General features: G+C 49.1%; 1 protein-coding gene across 1 annotated transcript in view; it reads left to right on the top strand.

The window, feature by feature from the left end:
- Positions 1–12234, top strand: part of HCK (HCK proto-oncogene, Src family tyrosine kinase) — a 41382-nt gene that overhangs the window by 22749 nt on the left and 6399 nt on the right. Inside the window, exons 6-10 of the mRNA XM_019458830.2 lie at positions 1342–1445; positions 4354–4503; positions 5048–5200; positions 6672–6851; positions 7653–7729. Coding sequence (XP_019314375.1) covers positions 1342–1445; positions 4354–4503; positions 5048–5200; positions 6672–6851; positions 7653–7729 — 664 coding nt within the window. The remainder of the gene's footprint in view (positions 1–1341; positions 1446–4353; positions 4504–5047; positions 5201–6671; positions 6852–7652; positions 7730–12234) is intronic.

Below are 12234 nucleotides of genomic sequence, written 5' to 3'. Positions count from 1 at the left end.
CCACAAAATGAAAGCAAAGAAGGCGGGTGGGCAGTGTCTCATGGTGATTAAGAGTTAGCCTGCCTGGATTTGAATCCTGCCTCCACCACTTCCCAGCTGGGTGATGCCAGGCAAGTAGCTTGCTCTCTCTGTTCCCTCAGTTTCCTCATCCATAAAATGGGGATGATAAGGGCCACAGTTCCATGCAGTTGTTAGGTGGATGACAAGAACTTGATGAATGTTAGCTGTCTTTCTCCCCCCCGTTGATGCAGAGGAAACAGAGGCCCAGAGAGGGAAAGCAACTTGCTCAAAGTCACACAGCAGGTTGGTGGCAGGTCTAAGGCCAGCTGACCTTGGGTCTGGGACTCTTTCCTTAAGAGCACACAAACCACTCCTCACCCTGCTGATGGTAGGATTTGACAGCTGCTGCTTGGACTTTCCCACTCAATATCCCAAACATCCCGGGGGAAAAATGAAAAGATCCAAGAATATGGGTCCAAGTATAAAATTATTTGAAATCTCACATTTTAGCTTGAAAATTCATGCTGAATTTATTTCTTAATGTTTATTTATTTTTGAGAGAGAGAGAGCGCACACATGAGCTGGGGAGGGACAGAGAGAGAGGGAGAGAAAGAATACCAAGCAGGTTCCACGCCATCAGCACAGAGCCTGATGTAGGGCTTGAACTCATGAACTGCACGACCATGCCCTGAGCTGAAATCAAGCCTTGGCTGTTTAACCAACTGAGCCACCCAGGCGCCCCTCTTGCTGACTTTGTATTCAACTTTACCCACAGGAGAGGATACACTGTGAAGTTTACGAATCTCAGGCCTCCACTCACATGGACCTCTGAGACCCTGAGAGGATGGTCATGTGGCCTTGTGAAATTTGCAAAAGCCAGATTTTGACCAGAGTTGGTTAAGACTGCTGTTACCTTACTATTTGCGTCTTTCTATCCATCACCGTATCCCTAACACTGGGTGGCATTGGAATGACCCATGGGCATTTTGTATTTGTAATGCTGTATTCTTTTTCTTTAAAAACAGTTTTCTTTTTCTTTTCTTGTTTTTTTTTAATAGTCTTTTGGGGAGGGGGGCTCTTTCTTTTGGTATCATTTTTCTTAAAGAAATCTCCCCAAATTGCATAAGTTTCTATCTCAGCAAACTGGATTCACTCCTAGTAAAGATGTCTCTGTTTTGATTTCAAATCACCATTTGGGAATGGTGATTTTTCCCAAAAGAATCTTGTAGGAAAATGAATGCTGAAGGAAGCCAGGCACTCCGTCTCCTGGCGCCCCGTGGAGGTGGGACAGGACTGGCCTACTCCGTGGTTCACACAAGGCCCCCCACCCCTTTCCACCAGGTGGTTCTTCAAGGGCATCAGCCGGAAGGATGCGGAGCGCCAACTTCTGGCCCCGGGCAACATGCTGGGCTCCTTCATGATCCGGGACAGCGAGACCACCAAAGGTAACACAGCCCTCCCCACCCTGCCCACCCTGCAGGGTTACCCCAGGCATGACTGGCCACCACGCTCCCTCTGCAAATGCAATTCTGCTGAGTAACTCACCCAGCCCACCAGACTGCCAAATTTTCTCCTGCCCTTTGCTCAAGCCTGGTTTGGGTCTTCTTAGCTTCTGTAGTTCCTGGTTGGGTCCCTAGAAGTAAGCCCCAGTGCTTGTGGACCCTTAACAAAAATATTCTAGTGAAGCTTGATCTTTACCAGCTTGTATTATTTAAAATACCCATCGCAGTATATCTTGTCCACAAAGCTGATTGCCCCTCCTTCCATAAGGAAGGGGTAGACCAGCCCGCAGGAAGAGCCCCAGGCCAGGCTCCTCTGAGACTGCTTAAACTGTCTCTTTTGATGTTTTTTGGAAGTTTTGATGTTGGCGACCTGTTTCCTGAAGTTCCTGGGCGGTGAGGTTGGTTTTCTGCAGGGCCGTTGCACGGGAAGCTAGAACAGTACCCAAAAACATCACATCACTCAAACTGGCATCAGTTGAGGCTAACTTTCCCAAAGGAAGGAATAGAAATAAGGAGTCTCGTGATGTCAGATTTCATACATGGAAGCGTGTTTACTAATATGTTTAGACTCGAAGCTGCTTGGTTCAGATTAGTCAAGTAAATTGTACAAAGTGTGACCCCACAGTACCCTAAGCAGTTTTGGGGACATCCAACAAAGGCGTCTGTGTGGTCCTCAACTCTACGGCTGGATGTCTGAATTGGCCAAGCCTGAACATGGCAGGATAACGCCACTCACAATCAGTGTTTCAGACCAGTGAATATTTAGGCTTAATTTTCTCCCACCCAACAAGCCCCCTTCAAGCCCAGGGACAAGAGAAATAGGACAAAAAGGCAAAGCTGTATACCAAACCCCCAGCTTCTCCTCTCCAACTGCTCCCAGGGCAGCTGGGGGATTGGTTGAGCTGGTCCATTCTGCAGATAGAGGCTGAGAAGCCAAAGAAACAACCCAGACCTGCAGGCCAGAAGGGTGAGCCTGGTTCCCTCTCACAGCTCTCCAGAGGTAGGGCCGTAGGGACCCATTTAGCCAATTTAATAAAAGTGGCAGCACGAGTGCCCTGAATCCCGTCCTGCTGTTTCTTGGATTCTGCCCCGCCCCATCTAGCATCAGCCAAGCCAGCCTCACCTTGGCTGGGCAGAGTGGCAATGAGTGGGGTGGGGAGCCAGCGGCCTGGGTTTGAATCCTGGCTCTGCGGCTTACCAGCTGCGTGGCTGCAAGTGAGTTAGCGCACCTGCCTGGACCTCAGTCTCCTTGCCTGTAAAATGATGGTGCTATAAAACCTGTACCATGTGGGGTTATTCATTCATTATAATAAGTTATGTAATTCATTATATTCATATAATTACAATTCATCGTAGAGGCTATTATTCATATTTATTCATAGTTTATTTGGACAAAGTTCTTAGGCCAGTGGCTGGCATATATGGTCACTTGTTATTCATGCAACAATTTAAACCCCTGCAAGATCCTGAGACACAGTGGAGCAGTGGAGCTCCATTGTGGTGGAGCAAACTGAGAGACAGAGAGGCTAATAGCGTGCCCAAGGACACACAGCTTGCAAACGGCAGAAGTATGGTCATGGACTGAAAGACTTGGGTGTTTCTGGTCTATGCGATGTCATGCACATTAGGTTCTATTCTTGCGGTCACAAATTACCACGAACTCTGTGGCTCAAAACAAGATAAATTTATTATCTTACAGTTCTAGAGCTCAGAAGTCTGAAATCAGTCTTGCTGGCCTCAAGTCCCGGTGTCCGCAGGGCTGGTTCCTTCTAGAGACCTCAGGAAATAATCTGATTCCTTGCCGTCGTCAGCTTCTAGAGGCCACTGGCATTCCTTGGCTCATGGCCCCTTTCTCACTTCTCTCCAACTTTGTGTATCCATCTTCGCATGTCATACCATTGACTTCAACCTTCCCACCTCCTCTTATAAGGACCCTCGTGCTTCCATCGGGCCCACCTGGACAATCCAAAATAATGTCCCATCTCCAGATCCTAATGGAACCACATCCTCCAAGCCCCTTTACTACATAAGCTAAGAAAGTCATAGGTTCCAGCCATTAGGACATGGACATCTTGGGGGGCTGCTGTTCACCTACCACAATATTTCATGTTTACATTTCAATAATCAGACTGCATTTTGTTGTTGCTAATTTTTTGTTTGTTTCTGAGTAACGTATTTACCAATCCGATGTGGTGTCTTGGCTTTTGTGATAGATGATAGATAGATATAGATGATAGATAGATAGATAAATGAGAGCCAACATTTACTGAGTGTTCACATCTTGAGTGCTATATTGCATTACTTCTTTTATTTTAATTAATTGATTAGTTAATTAATTAATTTATTTATGAGAGAGAGAGAACAAGCAGGGGAGGGGCAGAGAGAGAGGGAGACACAGACTCCAAAGCAGGCTCCAGGCCCTGAGCTGTCAGCACAACGCCCGACACGAGGCCTGAACCCACGAACCGTGAGATCATGACCTGAGTTGAAGTCGGACGCTTAACCGACTGAGCCACCCAGGCGCCCCAGCATTACATCTTTTAATCCTCAGGCAATGTGATAAAGTAGGGGGAGTGATGGTGACCAATCCCATCTCACAGATGAGGAAGCTGAGGCATACAGCGGTGACATAGCACTTGTTCAGAGTCTGTCCGCTGGACATGGAGGAGGCTGGACAAGAACCCAGACGGCCTGACTCCACAGCCCACTCTTAACTCGACTCCACTGCCCAGGTGCCCACACAGTGTCAGCAGTGGCCTTACAGGGGTGTCGGGAGGGGGTGTCAGAGTGCTAACATGAGGTGGCAAGGCTGAGACCCCACTCCTGAAGGATTTCTCTCTGGCCAATGCAGGAAGCTACTCTCTGTCAGTGCGAGACTACGACCCCCAGCACGGGGACACGGTGAAACATTACAAGATCCGGACCCTGGACAGCGGGGGCTTCTACATCTCCCCACGGAGCACCTTCAACACCCTGCAGGAGCTGGTGGCTCACTACAAGAGTGAGTCCTGCCCAGGGCTGCGTCCCAACCAGCGTGGACTCGTCTCTCAAGAATCTTAGTGAAGGGTGCCCTGTAGCCTCTAAGGCCTGCTGAGCTCTTCCTGACCCTCCCCAGACAAATAGTTGCTGTGAGGGTTTTTTTTAATGTTTAGTTTTGAGAGAGAGAGAGAGACAGAGACAGAGAGAGAGAGAGAGACAGAGCGTGAGTGGGGAAGGGGCAGAGAGAGAGAGGAAGACACCGAATCCGAAGCAGGCTCCAAGCTCCGAGCTGTCAGCACAGAGCCCGACCCGCGGCTCCAACTTATAAACCACGAGATGATGACCTGAGCCGAAGTCGGACGCCTAACCGACAGAGCCACCCAGGCGCCCTGACAAATAGTTGCTTTGATTCTCCTGAAGTCTCAGGCTTGTTGAGCAGGAGGGTCAAGGTGGCGTCTTGGGAATGTCCCCGATGGTAGCAGCCACAGGCAGAGGACAAGGCAGGGAGGCCTCCAAGGGGAACCCTCTAGCTGGCTGCCCTCCACTAACCAAGGGCTCTGTTCCAGAGGGGAGTGATGGACTCTGCCAGAAGCTGATAGTGCCCTGCGTGTCTTCCAAGCCCCAGAAGCCATGGGAGAAAGATGCCTGGGAGATCCCACGGGAATTACTCAAGCTAGAGAAGAAACTTGGAGCCGGGCAGTTTGGGGAAGTCTGGATGGGTAAGGATCCAGGGCCAGAGGGTGGAGGGAGGGCAGAAAGACAAGGAGGTCTTTGCTTCCAGGAACGGACTGAGGCAAAGTGGGGATGCCACCGGGTGTAAGGGGAGATTTGAATAATAACCATAAAGGAGCAATTCCTTTGATAGCAACCACATTGTCCTGCTATGCAAACACCGATTTGCCTTGGAGGCCAGGCTTGTTGGGGTCCAGGTCTTCCTTCTGGGAAGGAGGAGTCCTGGATGAGGAATCTGCTTCCTTGTGTGGAGCTGGAACAGTCCACCAGTCTGGGGTGGAGATAACCAGAGGCCTCCTAGGATGATGAAAAAGTGGGGAAATGTAGTTTGGAGATTTTCAGGTAAGTTCAATGTTGCCAACTGATGAACAAGCTGCCCTGAGCGCTCGTCATGTGCCCAGCGCCATGCGAAGGCATCGTGGGACACCCAAAAGGCAGGCTGTCCTGCCCCTAATAACTTGAGAACAGCAGTGCCTTCTCTGCAGGATGTGGGGTAGAGGCCTGGCCAGTGCCCGGTGCACTCCACCATGTTCCAAATGGGAGCGAAGGTGACTTACAGAGATGCAAACAATTCAGCCAGAAAAAATAAGTTTAAATTTCATGTATTTCAAATACATTTACTAAGACCCTGTTGTGTGCCAGGTATTGAATAAGAGAATGTGGCAGAGAAAGTATAGAGAAGAATGTAAAATGGATCTGGGTGATAAGGTTAGAGAACCAAAAATATTATGTAAGGCCTTAGACCCTCACCACAGGAAGACCTCAGATCTGGATTCGAGCTTCCTGGCAGCCAAGGCAAAAATGGAAACACAAGTAATTATGAGATTTACAAGATCAACAAGATGAAGCAGGGGTGTGGTGGGTTGGGTCCCTGTGGTGGGCGGGGGAGTTGGGTGCTTGAGAGACTGATTGATAGATAGGCAGGCTGATTGGTGCACAAAAAGGAAGGGGGAGTTTGGTGGATGAGGAGGTGGGCAAAGCGGGCAAGGCCAAATTATGCAGGGCCTTGTGGACTGTGATATGGCTGGTGTTTATTTTGAGAGCAGTGTTCAGATTAAAATATTTTAAGCAAAGATAGTGTGTATGTATGATTATGTGTGAAAGCAAAAGTGATGTGTGTGTGTGTGCACATGCGTGTGCAATAACTGAGCGTTGTTTTGAGGTGATTCTTAAATCCTGACAACAGCCCTTCAAAGGCAGTACTGATCCTTTCCACTTGGCAGATGAGGAAACCACAGCTCAGAGAGGTCAAGTGACTTACCCAAGGGCACACAGCCAGGAAGTGGTGAACTAGCCTTCAAGCTGCATCTTTCTGAGGCCAAAGCCTTTCCCTTTCTGAGGACTGAGATAAGCAGGGAAGGCTTTCTGGAGGAGGCAGGCCTGCAGCAGGGCCTCCCAGAGCTGTGGGGAAAGGGCAGTGGGTTCTGACCACCTTTCCTGTTCCCTCTCCTGCTCCAGCCACCTACAACAAGCACACCAAGGTGGCCGTGAAGATGATGAAGCCAGGGAGCATGTCCGTGGATGCCTTCCTGGCAGAGGCCAACCTGATGAAGACTCTGCGGCATGATAAGCTGGTGAAACTGTATGCAGTGGTCACCAAGGAGCCCATCTACATCATCACAGAGTTCATGGCCAAAGGTGCTGCCCTCTGGGGGCTGGGGATGCAGGCCGTGGCTCATACTAGTCGATTACGGACTCAGAGGTGACTCTGACATGGTTCTTGCCCTCAAGATGCCCCTGGTCTGGCCAGGAGCTCTTCTTGAACTTGAGTACTTGGGCCTCCATTGGCAGTGAGTGGCCCAGCCCTCCTGGTTCATGGGGTAAAATCATGGTAAGGGGATGCCAGAGGACGGGGAGCTCACGGAGCTACAGGAGAGGGCAGTATGGCCAGAGCCCCGCTGGGTAATGCTAGAAGAGGCTTAAGCCTTCGAGGCTGGGGGCGGCTCCCTGCCTCACCAGCCATCCCTCCTGTGTGGACCATGCTCTGGAAAAGAGTTGGCCAAGCACTCGTTCCGAGCTGCCCGCACCCGGCCGACCCGTGTTTCTCAGGGAGTTTTTTTAGGCCACCACTCCACAACCATTTTCAATCCTTGCCCATTTTTCGATAAACAGCAGCACGTCACGCAACCTCATTTAGTGCAATCTTGAAACCTGAAAACGCTTTTCATTTTCTAAATACACAGTTATGCCGGCGCCCTAAAGCCATGGCCCCGGTCCACCAGGCTCAGAAAACTCTCTCTCCGTCAAAAGAAATAGTGATTGCCCCCCGGTCTAGGAATCACAAAGTCATCTTTAAAAACACTCAAATTGTATGTCTCAAACACAAGGAGTGGCAAGTAAGTGTTTTTATTGAAGTCCATCACAACGAACAACTTTAACCATACACCAAAACAGTGACCGCAGTCCTGTGGCTTCCCCCCCTCCCCCACCCCCCCACAGGAAGCCTGCTGGACTTCCTGAAAAGCGTAGAGGGCAGCAAGCAGCCATTGCCAAAGCTCATCGACTTCTCAGCGCAGGTGAGAGTCTGATGGGGAAGTGGGGGGAGGGGACAGGAATTCAATGATTTATGTAACACGTTCTCATTGGACACGTGCTGTAATAATAGCACGCAATCATAGCTAACATGTACTGAGCGCTCAGAACAACAGTCCAGCTGAGCCTCCAACAACGCGAGTGAACTGTGGCAGGTCCACTTATAAGTGGGTTCTTTTTTTTTTTTTAACTTTTTCTTTACATTTATTTATTTTTGATATAGAGAGACAGAGCACGAGTGGGGGAGGGGTAGAGAGAGAAGGAGACACAATCCGCAAGCAGCCTCCAGGCTCCGAGCTGTCAGCCCAGAGCCTGACACGGGGCTCGAGCTCACCAACCCCGAGATCATGACCTGAGCCGAAACTAAGAGCCGGATGCTTAACCGACTGAGCCACCCAGGCTGGGATTCTTTTTTATAGAGTACAGTACCGTAAATGTATGTTCTCTTTCTTATGATTTCCTTAATACCATTTCTCTTCTCAGGCTTGTTTTATTGTAAGAACACAGGATATAATACGCATAACATACAAAACACATATTAACCAATTGTTTATGTTATCGGTAAGGCTTCCTGTCAATAGTAGGCTATTAGTAGTTAGGTTTTGGGGGGACTCAGAAGTTATATGTGGATTTCTGACTGTGTGGGGGTTGGTGCCCCTGACCCTGTGTTGTTCAAGGGTCAACTGTATACTTAAAAAAAAGGGTTTTTTTACATTTATTTATTTTTGAGAAACAGAGTGAGACAAAGTGTGAGCCGGGGAGGGGCAGAGAGAGAAGGAGACGCAGAATCTGAAGCAGGCTCCAGGCTCCGAGCTGTCAGCACAGAGCCTGACACGGGGCCCAAACTCGTCAACTGTGAGATCATGACCTGAGCCGAAGTCAGACGCTCGACCGACTGAGCCACCCAGGCGCCCCAACTGTATACTTTTTATGTGTCTTGTAGGTACTGGTTCATCCAGTCCTCACATGAACCTTAGAGAGTGGGATTTTTATGACCTGTTCTTATGGAACAGACTACTCCAAAGCTTAGTAGCTTGAATTAACAGTAATGTATTATTTCTTGTGATTCTGTGGGTTGACTGGGGTTGGCTGGGTGGTTCTTCTGTTCCACATGGTGAAACTGAGGTCACTCATTTCTGCTGAGAACTTGCCTGGGGCTAGAATGGCCAACATGGCGGCTCATCCTCCGGGGTCTCTCTCCTGTGGACCTTCGTCACTTGATAGCCAGTCAGAGCTTCTTTACAGCATGGTGGCTCGGTTCCAAGAAGGAGTATTCCAACAGGTCTAGCTCTATGTGCAAGGCCTTATGAATCCTCTCCTCCTATCATGCTTGCCACTGTTTCATTGGCCAAAGTATGGCCCACAGCCCAGTCCAGACTCAGTGTGGGAGGGGACTGCACAAGGGCATGAGTCCCAAGACACACAGTCCATTGGGGGCCACCAGTGTAGCAGTCTGGCCACAGATAGGTAATTGTTATCCCATTTTACAGAATAGGAAATTAAGGCATAGAGAGGAAGCTGAGGCCCAGTGAGGTTAAGTAGTTTGCCTAAATCACTGTGTTGATTTGGGGGGATATGGCAGTGAATGAAATGGAGAGTATTTCTCTCCTCCCAGAGTTTAGAGACATTAAACAACTGACTCTCTGAAAGAGCCATTACCCAAGTGATCCTGGCTCAGCGTCAAAAGAAAGAAGTATCCAGCAAAACAAATAATGTACACAAACCACAGAAGCACTCTTAAAATCCCAATTTCTTTCTCATCTTCCCTTTACTCTTTGCAGCTCTTCTTACCTGCGGCCTGAGTGCTTTTCACTTCTGTCCTCTGTCATCCTCTCCTCTCTGTGGGAAACCGGGAGGAAAGGGATGCTGTGGGAGTACATGGCTAGAGCATTTATCATGGTCCAGGAGCAACCCAAGAGGTCTTCCCAGAGGAAGAGGCTTCTAGGCTGAATCCTTAAGGGTGAGTGGAAATTAGGCAGCTGAAATGGAGAGAGAAGGGTATTCTAGATAGAAGAAACAGCCTGTGCCAAAGCCCATGGGGGAAAAACAAAAGAGCTGGGCCTGGTCAGTTGGAACCTGGGACTGGCAAAGATAAAGGGGGTGTGGTTTGCAGCCTGGAGGGTGTTAAGTGAGACGTGCCTAGGGCCTAGGGCTGTGTCTTCTGGAGATCTTTAAGGCAGAACTCATTTGAGTATGAAAATCCCAACGGTGGGGGAGGGGATGTCCAGAGGTATAAAAAAAAGAGGCCTTAAATTTTTTTCTAATGTTGTTTATTTTTGAGAGCGAGAGAGTCAGACAGACAGAGCATGAGTTGGGGAGGGGCAGAGAGAGAGGGAGACACAGAATCTGAGGCAGGATTCAGGCTCTGAGCTGTCAGCACAGAGCTCGATGCAGGGCTTAAACTCACGAACATCGAGACTGTGACCTGAGCCGAAGTCAGACACTTAACCGACTGAGCTACCCAGGCACCCCAAAAAAAGGCTTTAAGTTTTGGAGCCTGGAATGCCAGAGGCACATGGAAATCAAGGCCTGATGTTTATTTTCACTGTAATGGTCCCTGTCCCTAGGCAAACAATAGTCTGGCCTGTAACTAGATTATAACCATCAGACTGGCAAGTAATCTTGCTGGGGGAGAGTCAGGCTGGGCAGAAGCCACTCTCCCTGTTTCACAGATGGGAAAACAGAAACCAAGGGAGCGAAAGAGGTTCCTGGCCCTTGTATGTCCAGGGCAGAGGGTCTGGGGATAGGAAGGAGGCAACCTGGGGACCTGGTCTTCACCTCCAGTCCTAGAGAGGCAGATTGTGCAGTAGAAGATGCCCCAGCCCTGTCACCAACTGGCCGTCTGGGCCTCAGATCTACCATGAACCTGAGTGTCTTCATTTGTCAAATGAGGGAATTAGACCACATCTGTACTTTTCAAGTTCAAAAGCCCTTTTTTAAGCCATAATTCTGTTGATGAAAGGAAATCTTATATAGCAGCTGAATATTTTGTTTAATTTTTTAAAAATGTTTTTATTTATTTTTGAGAGAGAGAGAGAGAGAAAGAGACAGAGCATGAATGGGGGTGGGGCAGAGAGAGAGGGAGACACAGAATCTGAAGCAGGCTCCAGGCTCTGAGCTGTCAGCACAGAGCCTGACGTGAGGCTCAAACTCATGACCTGAGGCAAAGTCAGATGCTCAACCGACTGAGCCACCCAGGTGTCCCAGGAGCCAAATATTTTAAAACAGACCGGCTCTGATTGAAGAGGGTGCCCTTTGCTTTGTCCCGTCACCCACAAGACGACCTTGAGGTATCAGTAGGATTTGGTTTGAAGAGCCCGGAGCTGGAACAGCCCTATAGACCCTTCCAGCCCTAATTCTGTGGGTTCCCTGATAACTCTCAGAAGTAAACCCAAGTTTTAATGCTCAACATCAAGGCAGCCTGCTTGGTGCTTAGGAAATCTCACCCCCTCAGCAACTCCTAGTTCTTAGACCACCCCTGAGCCCAGGGAACCTCTTCGTTACTCATTCAGGTGACACACCCTTGAGAAGCCACGCTGTGTAGGTACATGGGCGGAGGAGTCACACAGAGTTTTGGTATTGATCCCAGTTCTGCCTGTGTAGCTTGGAGCAAGTTGCTTAACCTCTCTGAATGCCACTTTCCTCAACAGGGAGCATGAATAGCCACTGTTAAAGTGGATACTTACGCGCCAGACACTGCTGTAAACCCTTGATGCAGGCATGGAGGATTAATCCTCACATGACCCCTCAGAAGCAGGTTCTATTGTCGTCCTCCTTTTACAGAGAAGAAAAGGAAGGCACAGAGGAGTGAAGTAGCTTGCTTGAGATCACAGAGCTGTGGGGCTCAGGCTGAGCTGGTCCAACTCCGGAGTCACTGAGGCATCAACCTCTACTATCTCCCAAATTGGGTTAATCCCACCTGCCCCACTGAGAATATGTGAAAATCAATAACGTGCACGTCTGCCTGTGGGCACTAAAAAAATGGTAACTGGTAGCATGAGTGCCTGTTCTTTCAAATCTAAGGCCACAAATCCAGGTAGGGTAATGGATTAGTGCACAGATGCTGAGCTGGGCTTTTGGGGTTCCAATCCTGGTCTCCACTTGGACCAGTTACTTATTTCTCTAGGATTAACCTTTCTTGCCTGGGAAATATGGCTGATAGCAATCGTGCCTCCCCCCAGAGCACAGAGTAAATGCAATCTCAGCTCAAGTATCATCTTCCGATAAATGTATAAACGACAATGTTTTCCATTAACATAATAACCCTTGTTAACTCTTCTGTCGTCTAAGGACTCCTGATAAATGTCCCCCTCCCCCGCCCCGGCAAGACCTTGTCTCAGCTCACCCCTAGCCTGCGATTCCCAACAAAAGCACAGTCTCAAGTTTTGGCTGGAAAGCTTGAAGCCTCACACCTCAGTTCCAGTAGCCATGGGTGCCCCCTGCTGGCCACTTCCCAAAAGTGTGCCCCCCACTTGCCTCTGACCTTGAG

Source organism: Panthera pardus, unplaced genomic scaffold (genome assembly GCF_024362965.1).
Source record: "Panthera pardus isolate Hobbes unplaced genomic scaffold, ASM2436296v1 HiC_scaffold_25, whole genome shotgun sequence".
NCBI classification, from domain to species: domain Eukaryota; kingdom Metazoa; phylum Chordata; class Mammalia; order Carnivora; family Felidae; genus Panthera; species Panthera pardus.
Note: the sequence above shows the minus strand (reverse complement) of the source record. Positions and strands in the feature narration are given on the sequence as shown.